Source organism: Cryptomeria japonica, chromosome 10 (assembly GCF_030272615.1).
Source record: "Cryptomeria japonica chromosome 10, Sugi_1.0, whole genome shotgun sequence".
In the NCBI taxonomy this organism is placed as follows: domain Eukaryota; kingdom Viridiplantae; phylum Streptophyta; class Pinopsida; order Cupressales; family Cupressaceae; genus Cryptomeria; species Cryptomeria japonica.
Genome location: NC_081414.1, coordinates 562,974,416 through 562,987,627, shown reverse-complemented (window position 1 = coordinate 562,987,627; position 13,212 = coordinate 562,974,416). Strand labels below are relative to the sequence as shown.

Here is a 13,212-nt window from a genome sequence, read left to right as displayed (position 1 = left end):
ACAACCAAAGCATTTCACAGAGCTTTGCAGCTTCTTGGGATTGGCCAATATATACAAGAGATTTGTACTTGGTTTTTCTCAAGTGACTTGGTTGCTGAACTAAGTTACCAAAGGAGGTGCTCAAGAAAAGTTCATGGGGTTTTGTAGAAACTTTTTCCATTGAGATAAAAATTAACTTCATTGGGGCAGCTATAAGGGAAACTAAGGTCTTGTAGTACTAGGAGGTGATAGAATCTTAAGAGATTAGGATGGCGAACCCCTTTTGGTGTACGCTTTTGTTATTGTTGTATACATGTATAACTAGGCAGAGGTGTTGCCTCTTCTTTAAGATCTCCAATTAGCTAACGAGTATGGTAAGCATGTAATTGTTGAAGAGGGCACTACATCTTAATCAATGCATTGGCGAATGGCAAATGTGAAGCTTCGAGGTTAAGCTTCCTAGTCCAGGTTTTTTTGAGGATCTTATCTCAGGTTGAAAAGACATTATTTATTCATATAACAAATATAATATCAAGGTGGCAGATTTAGGTGCTAACATGTGGGTTGCTCTATGGGCTAAATTTTTCTTCACCCCATCAGAAATGGATTACTTTAGATTAATTTCTACTGATTTTTTATTAGTATTTTGATTTACTTAAAGACCTCCTTTGGACATAGGATAGCCCCACTTAACTTAATTACTGGGAAGCTAAGAGAAAACTTTAGCATTGTTTGCAAACATTGTTAATTGCTGAGCTCTTAAAATGCAGTCTTGAGTGGGTGGGCTTTTGAAAGTCTATCCATTAACTCTCATTTCCTCCCATCTTCTCTGGTTAGCAGTCTATAAGTAAAAAACCTGAAAAGTTTGTACCTAGAATTCTTTCGATTCTAAATTGCTTATAGAATTTGAATGTTATGGTTGCAGCTATATTCGGAAAGGCATGTTTGTTGAAGTTGGTAATAGCGACATTTCGCCCAGTTTTGAAAGTCTTCTTAAATTTTGGTTTGCTACTGGTGAACACTTGGCCTTTGCTCCAGACACTGAAGAGACTAAAACAATGTTAAATGTTTTGTCCATGCGCTTTCCACTTTTACAGGTACTTGAATTTATTGTATCTCTGATTTTTCATGTTAGGTCTCAAAGGCTTAGATGTCATTCTATTGGTTCAGGCATGTTTGTAATGGAATCACCCACAAATAATTTTCTTCTTAATGCTTAAGAGTTGAGACTGTCAAATGAAAGTTGTATTTTTTGCTCAAACTGATTTTAGAAGTGTTAAATTACCATGGAATATGTGCATCCTTTGATGTGTGTGAAATTTTTGGCATTCTCATGCCATGGTGTTCTAAGCATATTGGCCTAGTTACTTTGCTGGGTGTTTTGTTTTAATGGTATGACATAATATTTACAATGACCCAAGGCTGCCTTCTATGTCGGATGGTATATTGTTTTTACTCATGGGGTATTAACATTGGACTGCCTATTTATTAATGATCTTTTTACTTAAGTTTTATACTGGCATTTAACAATTGTGATATTGATTGCACGCATTTAACAGATACCATGTCCTTGGTTTTTATCATGTACATTGTAAATTACCCATTCCTTAAGTTCAAAAGAAAAAATCAAGGTTAACTTTTTAATAATCTCATTTTTTTGAATCTTACTTGCCTGCTTTAATTTAGCTGGTTGCAAGGACATTCAAGGATGAACCTGAACTTGAAGCATATATACGATCAAGGGAGTATGGAACTCATGATTCAATCAGGTACGAAGCTTTTGAAATGACTGGATCATCTCTATCAATGAAAATTCTAAGTTAGCATTACTTTTTCCTCATCTTTTAAGTTTTTAACATTTATTGACTGTATTTTCACCAAGTTGTAGATTCAACAAGGTTCCAGCTTTATGAGGATGTTGAGATAGATTTGTGACTTGTCTGCATGTAATCTAGACAACATCTAACTACGAAACACCAAAATAGGTGACAGAAAAAATAACTATTTGCATACAGAAAGTCTAGTGGCTCATCACTAAAGGATAATGTATAGTTGATGACTTGGACTAATGTTAGTGTTTTGATTTGTCTTTTGCTAGACAACACAAAATGGAATAGTGTGTGAGGATAAATCTCTCTTCAAATTTGGAGGGGAAGCTCTTTGAGATCTAACCACAAACCATAGACTATATATATGGATATACACACTAAAAATTTAAAAAAGATTCATTGAAGGGGTTCACATAAATGAAAATGATTATACCGATATTTTTGCATTGGATACATGTGTCAAACTGTTAATGGTCAAACCTTGCAAATGGGATTTTTAGATATTAAGGATGAAACTATCTAAACATAAATAAGGACAATAGCTTTCACTTGGCTAAATAGGGATCAATAATCTGCTACAAACAAGATTTGAAGGAATATCAATTTGAACAGCACATACCTCTAGGAATTGAAAGACTACATTGCATGCAAAGCTACAACCCAGGTAGACGAATATCATTAATAAAGTTTGACTCAATTGAACTATTTTTGATTCAATTCATGAAAAATTACAACCCCAGTAACACGATAACTTAAGTTGAATAATAGTTTTTGCAGCATAAGCTTCTCATTGACCATCATTAAAAATGTCGTGTCAAAGGCACTTATTTATTGGTTACAGTGAATAGCATTAGCGATTTGAGAATAATAATTAAATATCTCAAAAAGAAATGTTTTAAAGCTAACCTCTCCAAAGCTGTAGAAAATCTGAAAAGAAAGGCACTTAAATCCTAAATACAACTAATGAAATACAGCTAACTAAAGTGGCTTAAAAATAGGCGGGTTTCATTCATTGCTTGGAATAGAACATGACTAGAATTAGCAACTGCCAAATACAACCTTTACTAAAAATAGCAATTTGCACATAACTACCCCATGATATTCTTATGCAATTTTTTTCTTTTAAATTAATGACAGATCCTTTGATGAATACTGAAACCCTAACTACTAGGTCATCTGCAAACTGAAAAATCACTCCCGAGGGTTTTGAAGATGCAACCTAATTGTTTGTGTCTATCTTGCTAACTGGGAAACCATAGCATAGGGTTTGTAAGGACTGAAAAAGTTGAAACCCTAACATGAAACTTGGTTTAATATAGCAGCAAAGATATGGAAGCCACCATAAAAGTTTGCAATGAAGAAGGCGTCCAAACTGCTGTTACATACTTGAAATCAGTTGTTATCAGAGACTGAAAACACACTTAAGTGATTACTAAACCCTAGAAAGTTTGAAGAGGCAGAACAGCTGGATATGAATGATAATAAAGACCGAAAAGCCCTTGAAACACTAGGTGCTGTATCAGTGAAATTCTGAATTTTTTGGTGTAAAACCCTGCAAGAAATGTAGAAAAATCCTGCACAATATAGCCATCCCTTCTGAATCATGAAGACCTACAATTGAAATTTTCCTTTCAGCCCAGGCGCACCTACAAGCTGCTTTTGCCACTAGTTACTCAGCCTTTTTGAACCTTAGGCGCACTTATGAGGGCTATTAGCCACTTACTACCATTGGGTAGAGTTTTTCATTGAATTAATCATGTTTTCTAGCTGAGTTGGAATTCACTTGCACTTTAGCGATTTTTTAATGAATGATTTTTTCTTTTGAATCAGGAATCTCACCCATCCCAAAATCAAAGGAGCAATTATATTTCATAAACAAGGGCCACATATATATGATTACAGTATCCGTCTTAATCATTCATGGGCTCCCTCGGGCTTTCCGGATGTGAAGACTATCATGGATACAAATGGACCATATCTAAATGACTTAGAATTAGGGGTTGATATCAGACCAACTTTACAGTATGGATTCAGTGGCTTCTTGACGGTATTCACTGATCTTTGTTTTATACTTAAAGTAACTTTTGATCTGACTGGAAAATCCCAAGACGTTTCAATAATTGTTGCACTTTAGTCCCATAGACCTAATTTGAAATAAGGTGCTAGTGAATACTCTTATGCAATATTTAATTTATTGTTACCTTTTCAAGTTTCTTGGATTTCTCATTTTGATCAATGATAATAATTTATTTGAATGATCAATCATATTTTACTCGAACATTAAATGTGTTTTTATTGAAGGATTTTTTGTTAATGTCTGGAGTTCTTTGATTGCTAATTTCATCTATCTGGTTGGATCTATATGCATAACAGTTACAGCAAGTTTTGGATTCATTTATAATATTTGCTGCACAATGGAATGGAAGCTCTACTTTCTATGACAAAACAGAAAAAGGAGATGACTTAGATTTTTATCAAACCCAAAGTCGCTTGGAGAACAATCATACTGAAGAGAACCATCCAATGTTTGATATGCTTGAAGAGAACACTGAGCAGGATTTTCCTTGGACATTGTTTAGACCATCAAATATCAGTTTTGCACCTTTTCCAACTCGTGAATATACAGATGATGAATTCCAATTAATTGTCAAAAAAGTGATGGGAGTATTGTAAGGATTACTTTCTATATCTAATGTTAAGTTGTTTCAGATATGATTAGTGATACTTTGTTGTTTGTCAATGCACAGAAGAATAATATCGTTTTGCTTGTAGCAGTTGAGTTGAAGGTCACAGTAAATTTTTTAATTTTTCTGTTAATGAATGGATTCCAATTGGTTTTACTACCAATGAGCCTAGTTAATTTTTTGGATAGTGAATGGGTAGTTTGAATAAGGCAGGATCATCAAACTCCATACAAGATAGGAAATTGTTTATCTGTATTTTTATTTCAAATTACTGAAACATGGGGTATTCAACTCAATTGGTACAGGTACCTGTTGGGCTTTCTTTATCCAGTTTCACGGCTTATCAGCTACTCTGTTTTCGAGAAGGTAAATGCATTAGTTCATTTTTTGGTGGAGAGAGTTGGCCAGGGAAAAAATGCAAATTATGTAACACCGAAAACTTTGTTGGGTTTACTAACCTGCAAGACATTAATCTTGCTACATGATTGATCAGTGTCATAATATCCATTCTGCTATTCTTTTAATGCTTCACTTTTATTATTAGTTTACTTTGTTGATTCAGGAACAAAAGATCAAGGAAGGGCTACACATGATGGGCTTAAAGGATCATATATTTTACTTGTCATGGTTTATTACATATGCACTCCAGGTAAGTGGTGTGCAATTCTGAATGATTATTTGTATAGAGGGTGCTGGTAACTGTCTCTTTAGTTATTGTATATTGCAGTTCATTGATGTAGATCTTTTTGTAAGTGTTATCCTCGAGCAAATCTTGTAGCTAGTACAATTAATATGCCTCACATGCTTACCAAATGATAATTAAAATTATTAAGAAATTATCTTCATATTGGATGAAAACAGTGCTGGCAATCTTTGGTAAGAATAAGGATGCTGCATTAAGCAGGCATGGTGTTGGTATAATGTAGTTTGGACCACCATTGTTATAATCATAAGATGGACAACAATGAAATCATAAACTTTTACTAATGTAGATTTCCTTGAATGATCAAAAGTAGTCAATGGGAATGCAAAATACTGAAATACAAAGTAAAACTTCACTTTTCACGTAGACTAGATGAAATCTTTGTTTATCTTTGATCAATTCTACCTGGAAGATTGATATTCCATAAATTGAAGGATTCGATTATGAGTACACTAATGAACTGAAAAATAATGTTCAACTTGAGAATTCACATAACTTTTGTTGCTGTACTTATTAGAAATACACCGCGGACTAAAGAACTTGAATCTATTAAAACATCTTCCTGTCATCACGATTTCTAAATGCTAAACTATATTGGAAAATTCAACACTTGATTATTTCCAAAATAAAACAACTGAATTATTTAATTCCCATAAAGTACTAATACAGTTGGTCATCTTCAAACCTGACATAAGTAGTTAAATATAAGAAAGAAAGCATGATTGATGTAAGCAATATTTTATTTGTCCCAAGATGATATTGAAGTTAAGCAGCAGTGATTAATGTTTACATTAACTGGATGAGTTGAGCATTGTAGCAGTCAATTGGATAACTACATGTAAACAGTAAGAAGTCTACAATGTAATATAGTTTGGAGAAGGGGTTGGACTTTAAAGAAACTTTAAAGTGCCTATGTGGTGAAAAATCCATCAAGCTTCTCGAAATAGAAATCTGGATTCAGTATTGGTCAAACATTATGATGACTTTTCCAAAGTTTTTGGTATCATCAGGTTTCTGCTAGAAACTTATGTTTGTCAAAATTGAACGTGAACATGAAATTCTGTAATGAACCATATCAGTAGAAATCCTTTTGCTTATAATGAAATTTAGGTTCTGGGCTTGATATTCTCTGTTTTGCTATTTGTTTACTCTGTACCACTACTAACAGATTTTTGTCAGGAATATGTTTGAGAGTTGCATGATTGGTATAGAAATTTTATTGAACATTAATTTCTTTTTTTGGTTTTGCCTTTTTAATTCTCTGGTTGATGGTATCGATGCTTGTTTATAGGATTTGTTACAATCCCATTTGCCTTTGGTATCATAGAAAATAATTTCAACGGGAGGTCTTTGTAAATCTTTTATGCTATTGTAAAATGTTACCAGGCTTAATGCATGTGATAGTAAAAAGTTGATACAGGAAACAAATGAAATGACAAATTAGACAAGATTTTGATAGATGCTGAATTATGTTGTGGTTTCATCTTTTACGACACAATCAACAGATTAGGCTCATTATGTCTACAGTTTAGACATAAAATTCTATTTTTTGCTAAAATGGAAAAGGTAACTTCTTTTGTTTATTGGACAGTTGGACTTAAGCCTTTGAATGACTGTTAAGATGGTGATTGTATTATTTGTGATAGTCAACAGATTCTGATAATTATGGGTGTTGTATGCAGTTTGCAGTTTCAGCAGTGATTATAACTATCTGTACTATGAACAGCATTTTCCAGTACAGTGACAAATCCGTGGTTTTTACATATTTCTTTATATTTGGGCTCAGTGCAATCATGCTGTCATTTCTAATTACTACATTTTTCTCAAGAGCAAAAACCGCTGTCGCAGTGGGAACACTTTCTTTTCTTGGTGCCTTTTTCCCTTATTATACCGTCATTGATGAAACAATTCCTATGTACGTGTGAGGATGCCATTTACACTTATAATTTCTTATCTTGCAGTATTAGAATGCAAATTATCTGCAAATAATTTTGTTTAGTGGTTAAATGTTGGTTTAGGGTGCCTTATTTTAGTTCTCTATATGATTTATAGGGCAGGGAAGGTGGCTGCTTCATTGCTATCACCAACAGCTTTTGCCCTTGGCAGTGTAAATTTTGCTGATTATGAGCATGCACATGTTGGACTTAGGTGGAGCAATATTTGGAAGGTGGTTTATATGTTCTATGGTGGTAATAAATTCATCTTTAACATCTTATTTCGTCAAATATTTCAGGGTGCTGATTAAGTCAAGTACTGTGGATGCAGGCTTCATCTGGCGTGAATTTTTTAGTATGCCTATTAATGATGGTATTTGATAGTATTGTTTATTGTGCCATTGGCTTATACCTTGACAAGGTAAGAAAATAAGACCATTTTGTTGGTGAGATTTTTCTTTTATTTCATAATATTTATAAAATTCTGGTTCAATAAATAAAGATGTAACTAGGCCTTATGCATATCTTTCGCAGGAGGATCCCCTATATTATGGATTCTTACAGTGTTCCATTTTTTAATCTTAAAATGGTTTAGTTTGGGATTTAGTCACTAGGTATGACAGTAGACAAACTTGTGAAAGGAATAGTTTAGTTGCTACCTTTCATAATTTGCATTTCCTTGTTATTTCAGTGCATGTATTTTGACTTTGGTTACCAAATCCTGCCAGACCTGGCCCATATTCAGTTGGATCAGGCTTTTTAGACATGTTGAACTGGACTGATCTGAATTGGACATTCCTTTAATTGTTTTTAAAAAAGAATTAAGAGTATCATTTTCCACATAACTGCCGACAAGTACTGCTCAGCTTAGCAATTAACTTTACACACGCACTTATCCTTATTTCTGAACTGTCCATATTTCCTCTTCCCCATATGGATTTGGGTTTCCAGTCTTGGTAACCATGGTTTATATCATTATAGAAGGTAGATATGATTTCTCATTGTAAAAAGAAGCAATTCATCAAGTAGTATTACTTCTCACGTATGGCAAGTTGTCTGTATCTATGTTTGTCTCAAGGCATTCTACCTTATTTTCATCATGCTTGTGAACTTGCTATTTTTCCTTTCTTGCATGAATCTTTTAGTTCTGGTTGTTTTATGGTATGCTTTTGTCCCAAAACTGCCTGCTCATGTTTTTACACATACCTTGGGCTCTTGCAGAGGTTTGAATTTATCTTATTGGCCTTAAATACCATGTGGATGATTGAATAAAAGTTTCCAATTATCAAACTTTGATTGGTCATTTGCCAAAATAGTCTTGGCTTCTTGACGGGTAGTTAAACAAGATAGACAGGCATTTGGACTTCCCAATCTATATGTGTTTTAAACTCTTAATCTAATCTTGATGGAGCTTTTAAGCACACCGAGTGTTTGATGAAACCCCAATAGGAATAGATCACAAACAAGAAAATATGAGGACCATGATTACAAACTAGAATAATAAAATAAGACAACCTGGATAAAAGACAATGCCATGTGTTTCTAAGGGTCAATGTCATCATGAGTCAACTCTGTTGGCTTCAAAAGGGTATTTCAGGTATGCTATACGCTGCCTGCATGTGTTTTCTAAGGCTGCATGTTTCCTTGTAACCTTGTCATAGGTTGATTACAGATGTAAACGAGTGTTTTCTGCTGCTGCCAAAGTCAGTTGGAACTTGGAATGATCCCTTGACTTCCGTTGCTCTGCTACTGTCAAAAGCCAAATTCTTCTCATCCCTATTTTATTTCATATTTTTGGTGAGGCAAAATTGTTTGTGCATCAGCCTGCATGAGTAGCAGAGTTGGCTTGGGCCGTGGGTTTGCTCCCCATTGGTCTCGGATTCGCCCGATGCACGTGGCTTGTGGGCGGCTGCGTACATCCCTAGAGGACTAGTCTCGCCTCAGCTCGCCCCTTCCTGTCCCCAACTTGGCGGTAAGTAAGTCCAAGGTAAGGCGGGTTGGGCACTAGGCTGGGTCACGGGGATACCTCTAGAGTAAAAATTAAAATAAAAATGTTTTTGCATCTTCGTGCTCCTGCATCACGTGCTGGCAACTACATAATTTTTCACTAAAGTGCTTGATTATGACCCTTTTATCTGTGTTGTACTTTATCAATTATATTGTTTGTAAGTAATTAATACAGCTGAGGTAATTTATATAATTATTAAGGGGGTGGAAATATGATAAAAAAGCAATAGAAGATACCAAGAGCTTGAAGGATTTTGTAAAACCAATATTATCAAGATATAAGTATCTAATACAAAAATAATAATAGTCTGCATAATTCTGTAACATTTTTTATATTTTAAATAGGGAAATATTGATGAAACATTATCTCTAGAATTGATTGGTACATGCCATTAAAATCTTGTAATCTTGATAGGGTATAGAATATAATATATTTGTACTTGAATATGATCAAAATATTTGATTCCCCACTAGTCTGATAGGTTTTCTTTGTAATGGGGTTTTTCATTTGTTTTGAAATCAGGTACTTCCTCAAGAATATGGTGTCCAACTCCCATGGAATTTTTTTTGTACCTTGAGGTTTTGGAAGAGAAAGAGCAGAAAACCCATCCTTGGTGGTGGCGATAAACATTATTTTGGGGATGGTGTGTGGAAAAATGATCACTCAAATGAAGGAAAAAAATATTTTGAGCCTGCAATTGAGTCTGTTAGCTCAGATCTGAAACAGCAAGAATATGATGGGCGGTATGTATATGACAATTTTAAGTTCAGGAAAAGTTTAAGTTGTGTTGGAACTATTTCTTTCTCTAATCTGATCATACCAGTTGTCTTTCTTGAATTTATTGTTCAACCTACAGTTGTATACAGATAAGGAACCTGCAGAAGGTTTACAAGACTCCAAAGGGAAAATGCTGTGCTGTAAATGATCTGGAACTATCATTATATGAAAATCAAATTCTTGCTCTTCTTGGTAGGCTTTCTTTACATACTTTCCTTATCTTGGTCAGAAAAGATAAGTCATCAACAAATTCAAAAAATAGCATACCTATGACAGCAAATTGGTCATTTTTAGTGAAAATTTCCCTTGCCAGATATCTACCTCATTGAAGAGACATTATTGTTCCATGCTTCTAATCAGAGCATGGACATGAGGATAATGCACATTTTTTCATGCAGGACCTACATTGTTTGGGAAGAGTAAGATGTAGAAATTTGATTTATAAAATTGGCTTGACGTGGAGTTACAATTTTAGTATTTGTAATAGATTCACATCATCAATCAGCTGGCAAAAATTAACGTGCTATTGCAGTTTCATCATAGGGTAGGTAGCAAATTGCTGTAACAAAGCCTGAGAGGAGATGGAGAACCCTAGCAAATATATGATTGCAGACTTGAACTACACGAAGATAAATCAATACAAACACTTTCGATCGCATTATGATTAGTAATTTACTATGTGTTGGTCATGGCTGACTCAAAGTTATGCCAATTGTATGGAACTTTGTTTTATGAGTCTTTGCTGATGGAGTATCTGAAATTTGTTACAAGCAAACAGAGTGCATTATCATGTTACAGAAGAATAAATTTGAGAAATTTAAGGAAGCTATGAAGTGAAATTGAATTGAGATTCTTAAAGGTCCTTAGAGCTGAATTGCTTGAATTGAATTTGATAAACCAATTGAAGACTTTCTTGTGGATATGTTTTTTTCACAACATCACTTTCCACAATATGGGCATTGTTCTTGTCTTTACAATAATGTTTTCACTATTAAAAACTTCTTGTGGCACATTAAATCCAACTCTTTTTAAGGATGGTGAGGCATGTTATGCACTTAATTTAATATGATTATTATTAATTAGTTATCTATAGGTTTGCCATTTAAAGTTTCAAGCAAACATCCTCTCTATGCATGTAAATAGTCTGATCAGGGTGGCAGGTTAGACAAAACTCTGGAAAAATACCTAAAAACAAGCACGTCGCCTTGTCGGCGGAGAAATTTCTGCCCTTAGCTTTAAAAATTAAAATGATCCCATTCAGTAAGCATAGGAAAGCCAAGAACACTTAATAACATGAGGGAAGGGACAAGAATTCCATTCGCCAAAGTTAAGCCGAAAAATCCACTCTAAAAAGGCCCAATAACGGAAAAACAAAATTATGAGCCAAATTATAGGCTAAATTTGTTTGGCCATCCACCAACCTAGATTATCCCTATCCATGAATAATGATAGCTTCTTGTGATGTTCTAGACTAGTTGCACATGGAATATAATCAAGAAAAAATTTAAACAACTGACATTCTTTTATTTTATTTCTTCTATTGTGAACACATACAATCAATGGAAGCTACATGACTAGTCTAATACAACTCCCTGGGTGCTCCTAGCATGTGAACTGATCTTTGAAGCTCCTGAACAGTCTACAGCAAACAAACTGAACACGCTGCTGTCATCTTGTCATGTGCAAATCTGCAGTTGCCCTGCTCTCCCTATTGTATGTTAATGATTTCATCCTTAAGAAAATAGTTGATTTGCCTGAGATTTTCGTCCCCAAGAGAATAGTTGAACTGTTGAAATGCCTGAGGTTTTTGTTCCCAGCACTAAAGCTGCTGTGGCAGCATCAAACTGAGCTATAGTTTTTGATTTCCAAAAGATATCATTTCTGTTTTCTCTCATGCCTCTTATAATCCACTACCTTCTGTTCTTTTCAATCAGTGGCAATCACTTCCTGAATTGCTGTCAATAAATTGATAAGCAACTCTCATTTGTGGGTGTTGTCGAGAAATATGTATATCTTATGTTTTGGTAGTAATGTCATTTGTTAGTAGTTAGTTAGCTGATGGGTAGGTAGTTGGAGTCGCGACGGTTGTGTCGCACCCCTTCGGCTGTTATATATTGTACTACCTGCGGGTATTGAAGGGTGTGTTATTGACGGCAGACAATACTATGACCATTGTATACACTCTGAGTTATTAATGGAAAGCTTATTCTTGCATTCATGTTGCATTGTTTATTTCTGTGTTACTTCTGTACTCTTCCTGTTTACCCAGTGAGGCAAACATTTGGCGCCGTTGCCTAGACGTACTCGGGAACAGAAGACGCGGATGGCACACGGACACGATGGGCCTACCCGTTGGTGAGATAAGCCCAGAGGCTGATGACGCGCAAATAGAGCTCTACAACGGAGAAGACACTGCGATGAGGGAATTTTCAATTCTGCTCCAGGTAGCCATCGAGACTTATGTCTGACGAGAGGCCACGGAGGCGGAAATCCCACCAAGTGCCGTGTGGACAGCACTGGAGGTTAGCCCGACAGTAAATCGGTTGATGAACCATCTTACCCGGCTGCTTGCATAGGCATCGCTGGCACAACAAGCTCGCCTGGAGGAGATTGCCCAGGAAGAGCGACGCCAACAAATTCTTCAACAGTACGAAGAAAGCAGCCGTCAGGAAGCGGAATGGGATGGCATGAGGCCAGGAAGGAATTGAACCTTGAATCCCATCGGGATAAAGGACTATCCTATATTCAAATAAAAGTGTCATAATATTGACACGAGTTGTATTGACGAAATGAATTAATAAAGGCGTGTTCTGGTTTATGTGTTGTGAATTATGGAAATGTATGGGAATTAATGCCCAACCTATTAAATAAAGATAGAAATAAGAAAGCAGAAACAGACGAGTGGGAGGTCGTGCAGAGGGCTTTGATTCTGGAATAGCAAGTAGAACATAGAGGGAGGTTGAGGCAATTTGCCGAAGGACGACCTGTCGAATGGTGGCCCGAAGGGAACCAAGGAGGTGTCATGGAGGGTGCAGAAGTTGAGTGAAATTTCTACGCGTTGCCAGAACACCGTAGGGTGCAGAGCCACGAAGAGTTTCTGGAGGAAACAAGGTTACGGCAGAATCTAGTCGAAGAGACTCGAGATCAGTTTAGAAACTTATCCCTTACGCCACGAAGTGAGGATCATCAGAGGGAGCCAAGAGTGGGTGTGGGTGAGAACGGAGGGGAGGACAACCGTACGGTTGCAGGTACCACACACACCAGGCAAAGCACCGTACCTCCAGTCACCCACGCAGGA

General features: G+C 35.7%; 1 protein-coding gene across 3 annotated transcripts in view; it reads left to right on the top strand.

Annotated features, from left to right (window-relative positions):
* Window positions 1–13,212, top strand: part of LOC131060731 (ABC transporter A family member 1) — a 233,622-nt gene that overhangs the window by 32,235 nt on the left and 188,175 nt on the right. For all 3 annotated transcript variants that reach the window (XM_057994085.2, XM_057994086.2, XM_057994087.2), the window contains 11 exons: window positions 905–1,076; window positions 1,666–1,748; window positions 3,639–3,855; window positions 4,182–4,477; window positions 4,798–4,858; window positions 5,055–5,141; window positions 6,878–7,110; window positions 7,248–7,362; window positions 7,461–7,550; window positions 9,660–9,880; window positions 9,994–10,106. In XM_057994085.2, the coding sequence (XP_057850068.2) occupies window positions 905–1,076; window positions 1,666–1,748; window positions 3,639–3,855; window positions 4,182–4,477; window positions 4,798–4,858; window positions 5,055–5,141; window positions 6,878–7,110; window positions 7,248–7,362; window positions 7,461–7,550; window positions 9,660–9,880; window positions 9,994–10,106 (1,688 nt within the window). The remainder of the gene's footprint in view (window positions 1–904; window positions 1,077–1,665; window positions 1,749–3,638; window positions 3,856–4,181; window positions 4,478–4,797; window positions 4,859–5,054; window positions 5,142–6,877; window positions 7,111–7,247; window positions 7,363–7,460; window positions 7,551–9,659; window positions 9,881–9,993; window positions 10,107–13,212) is intronic.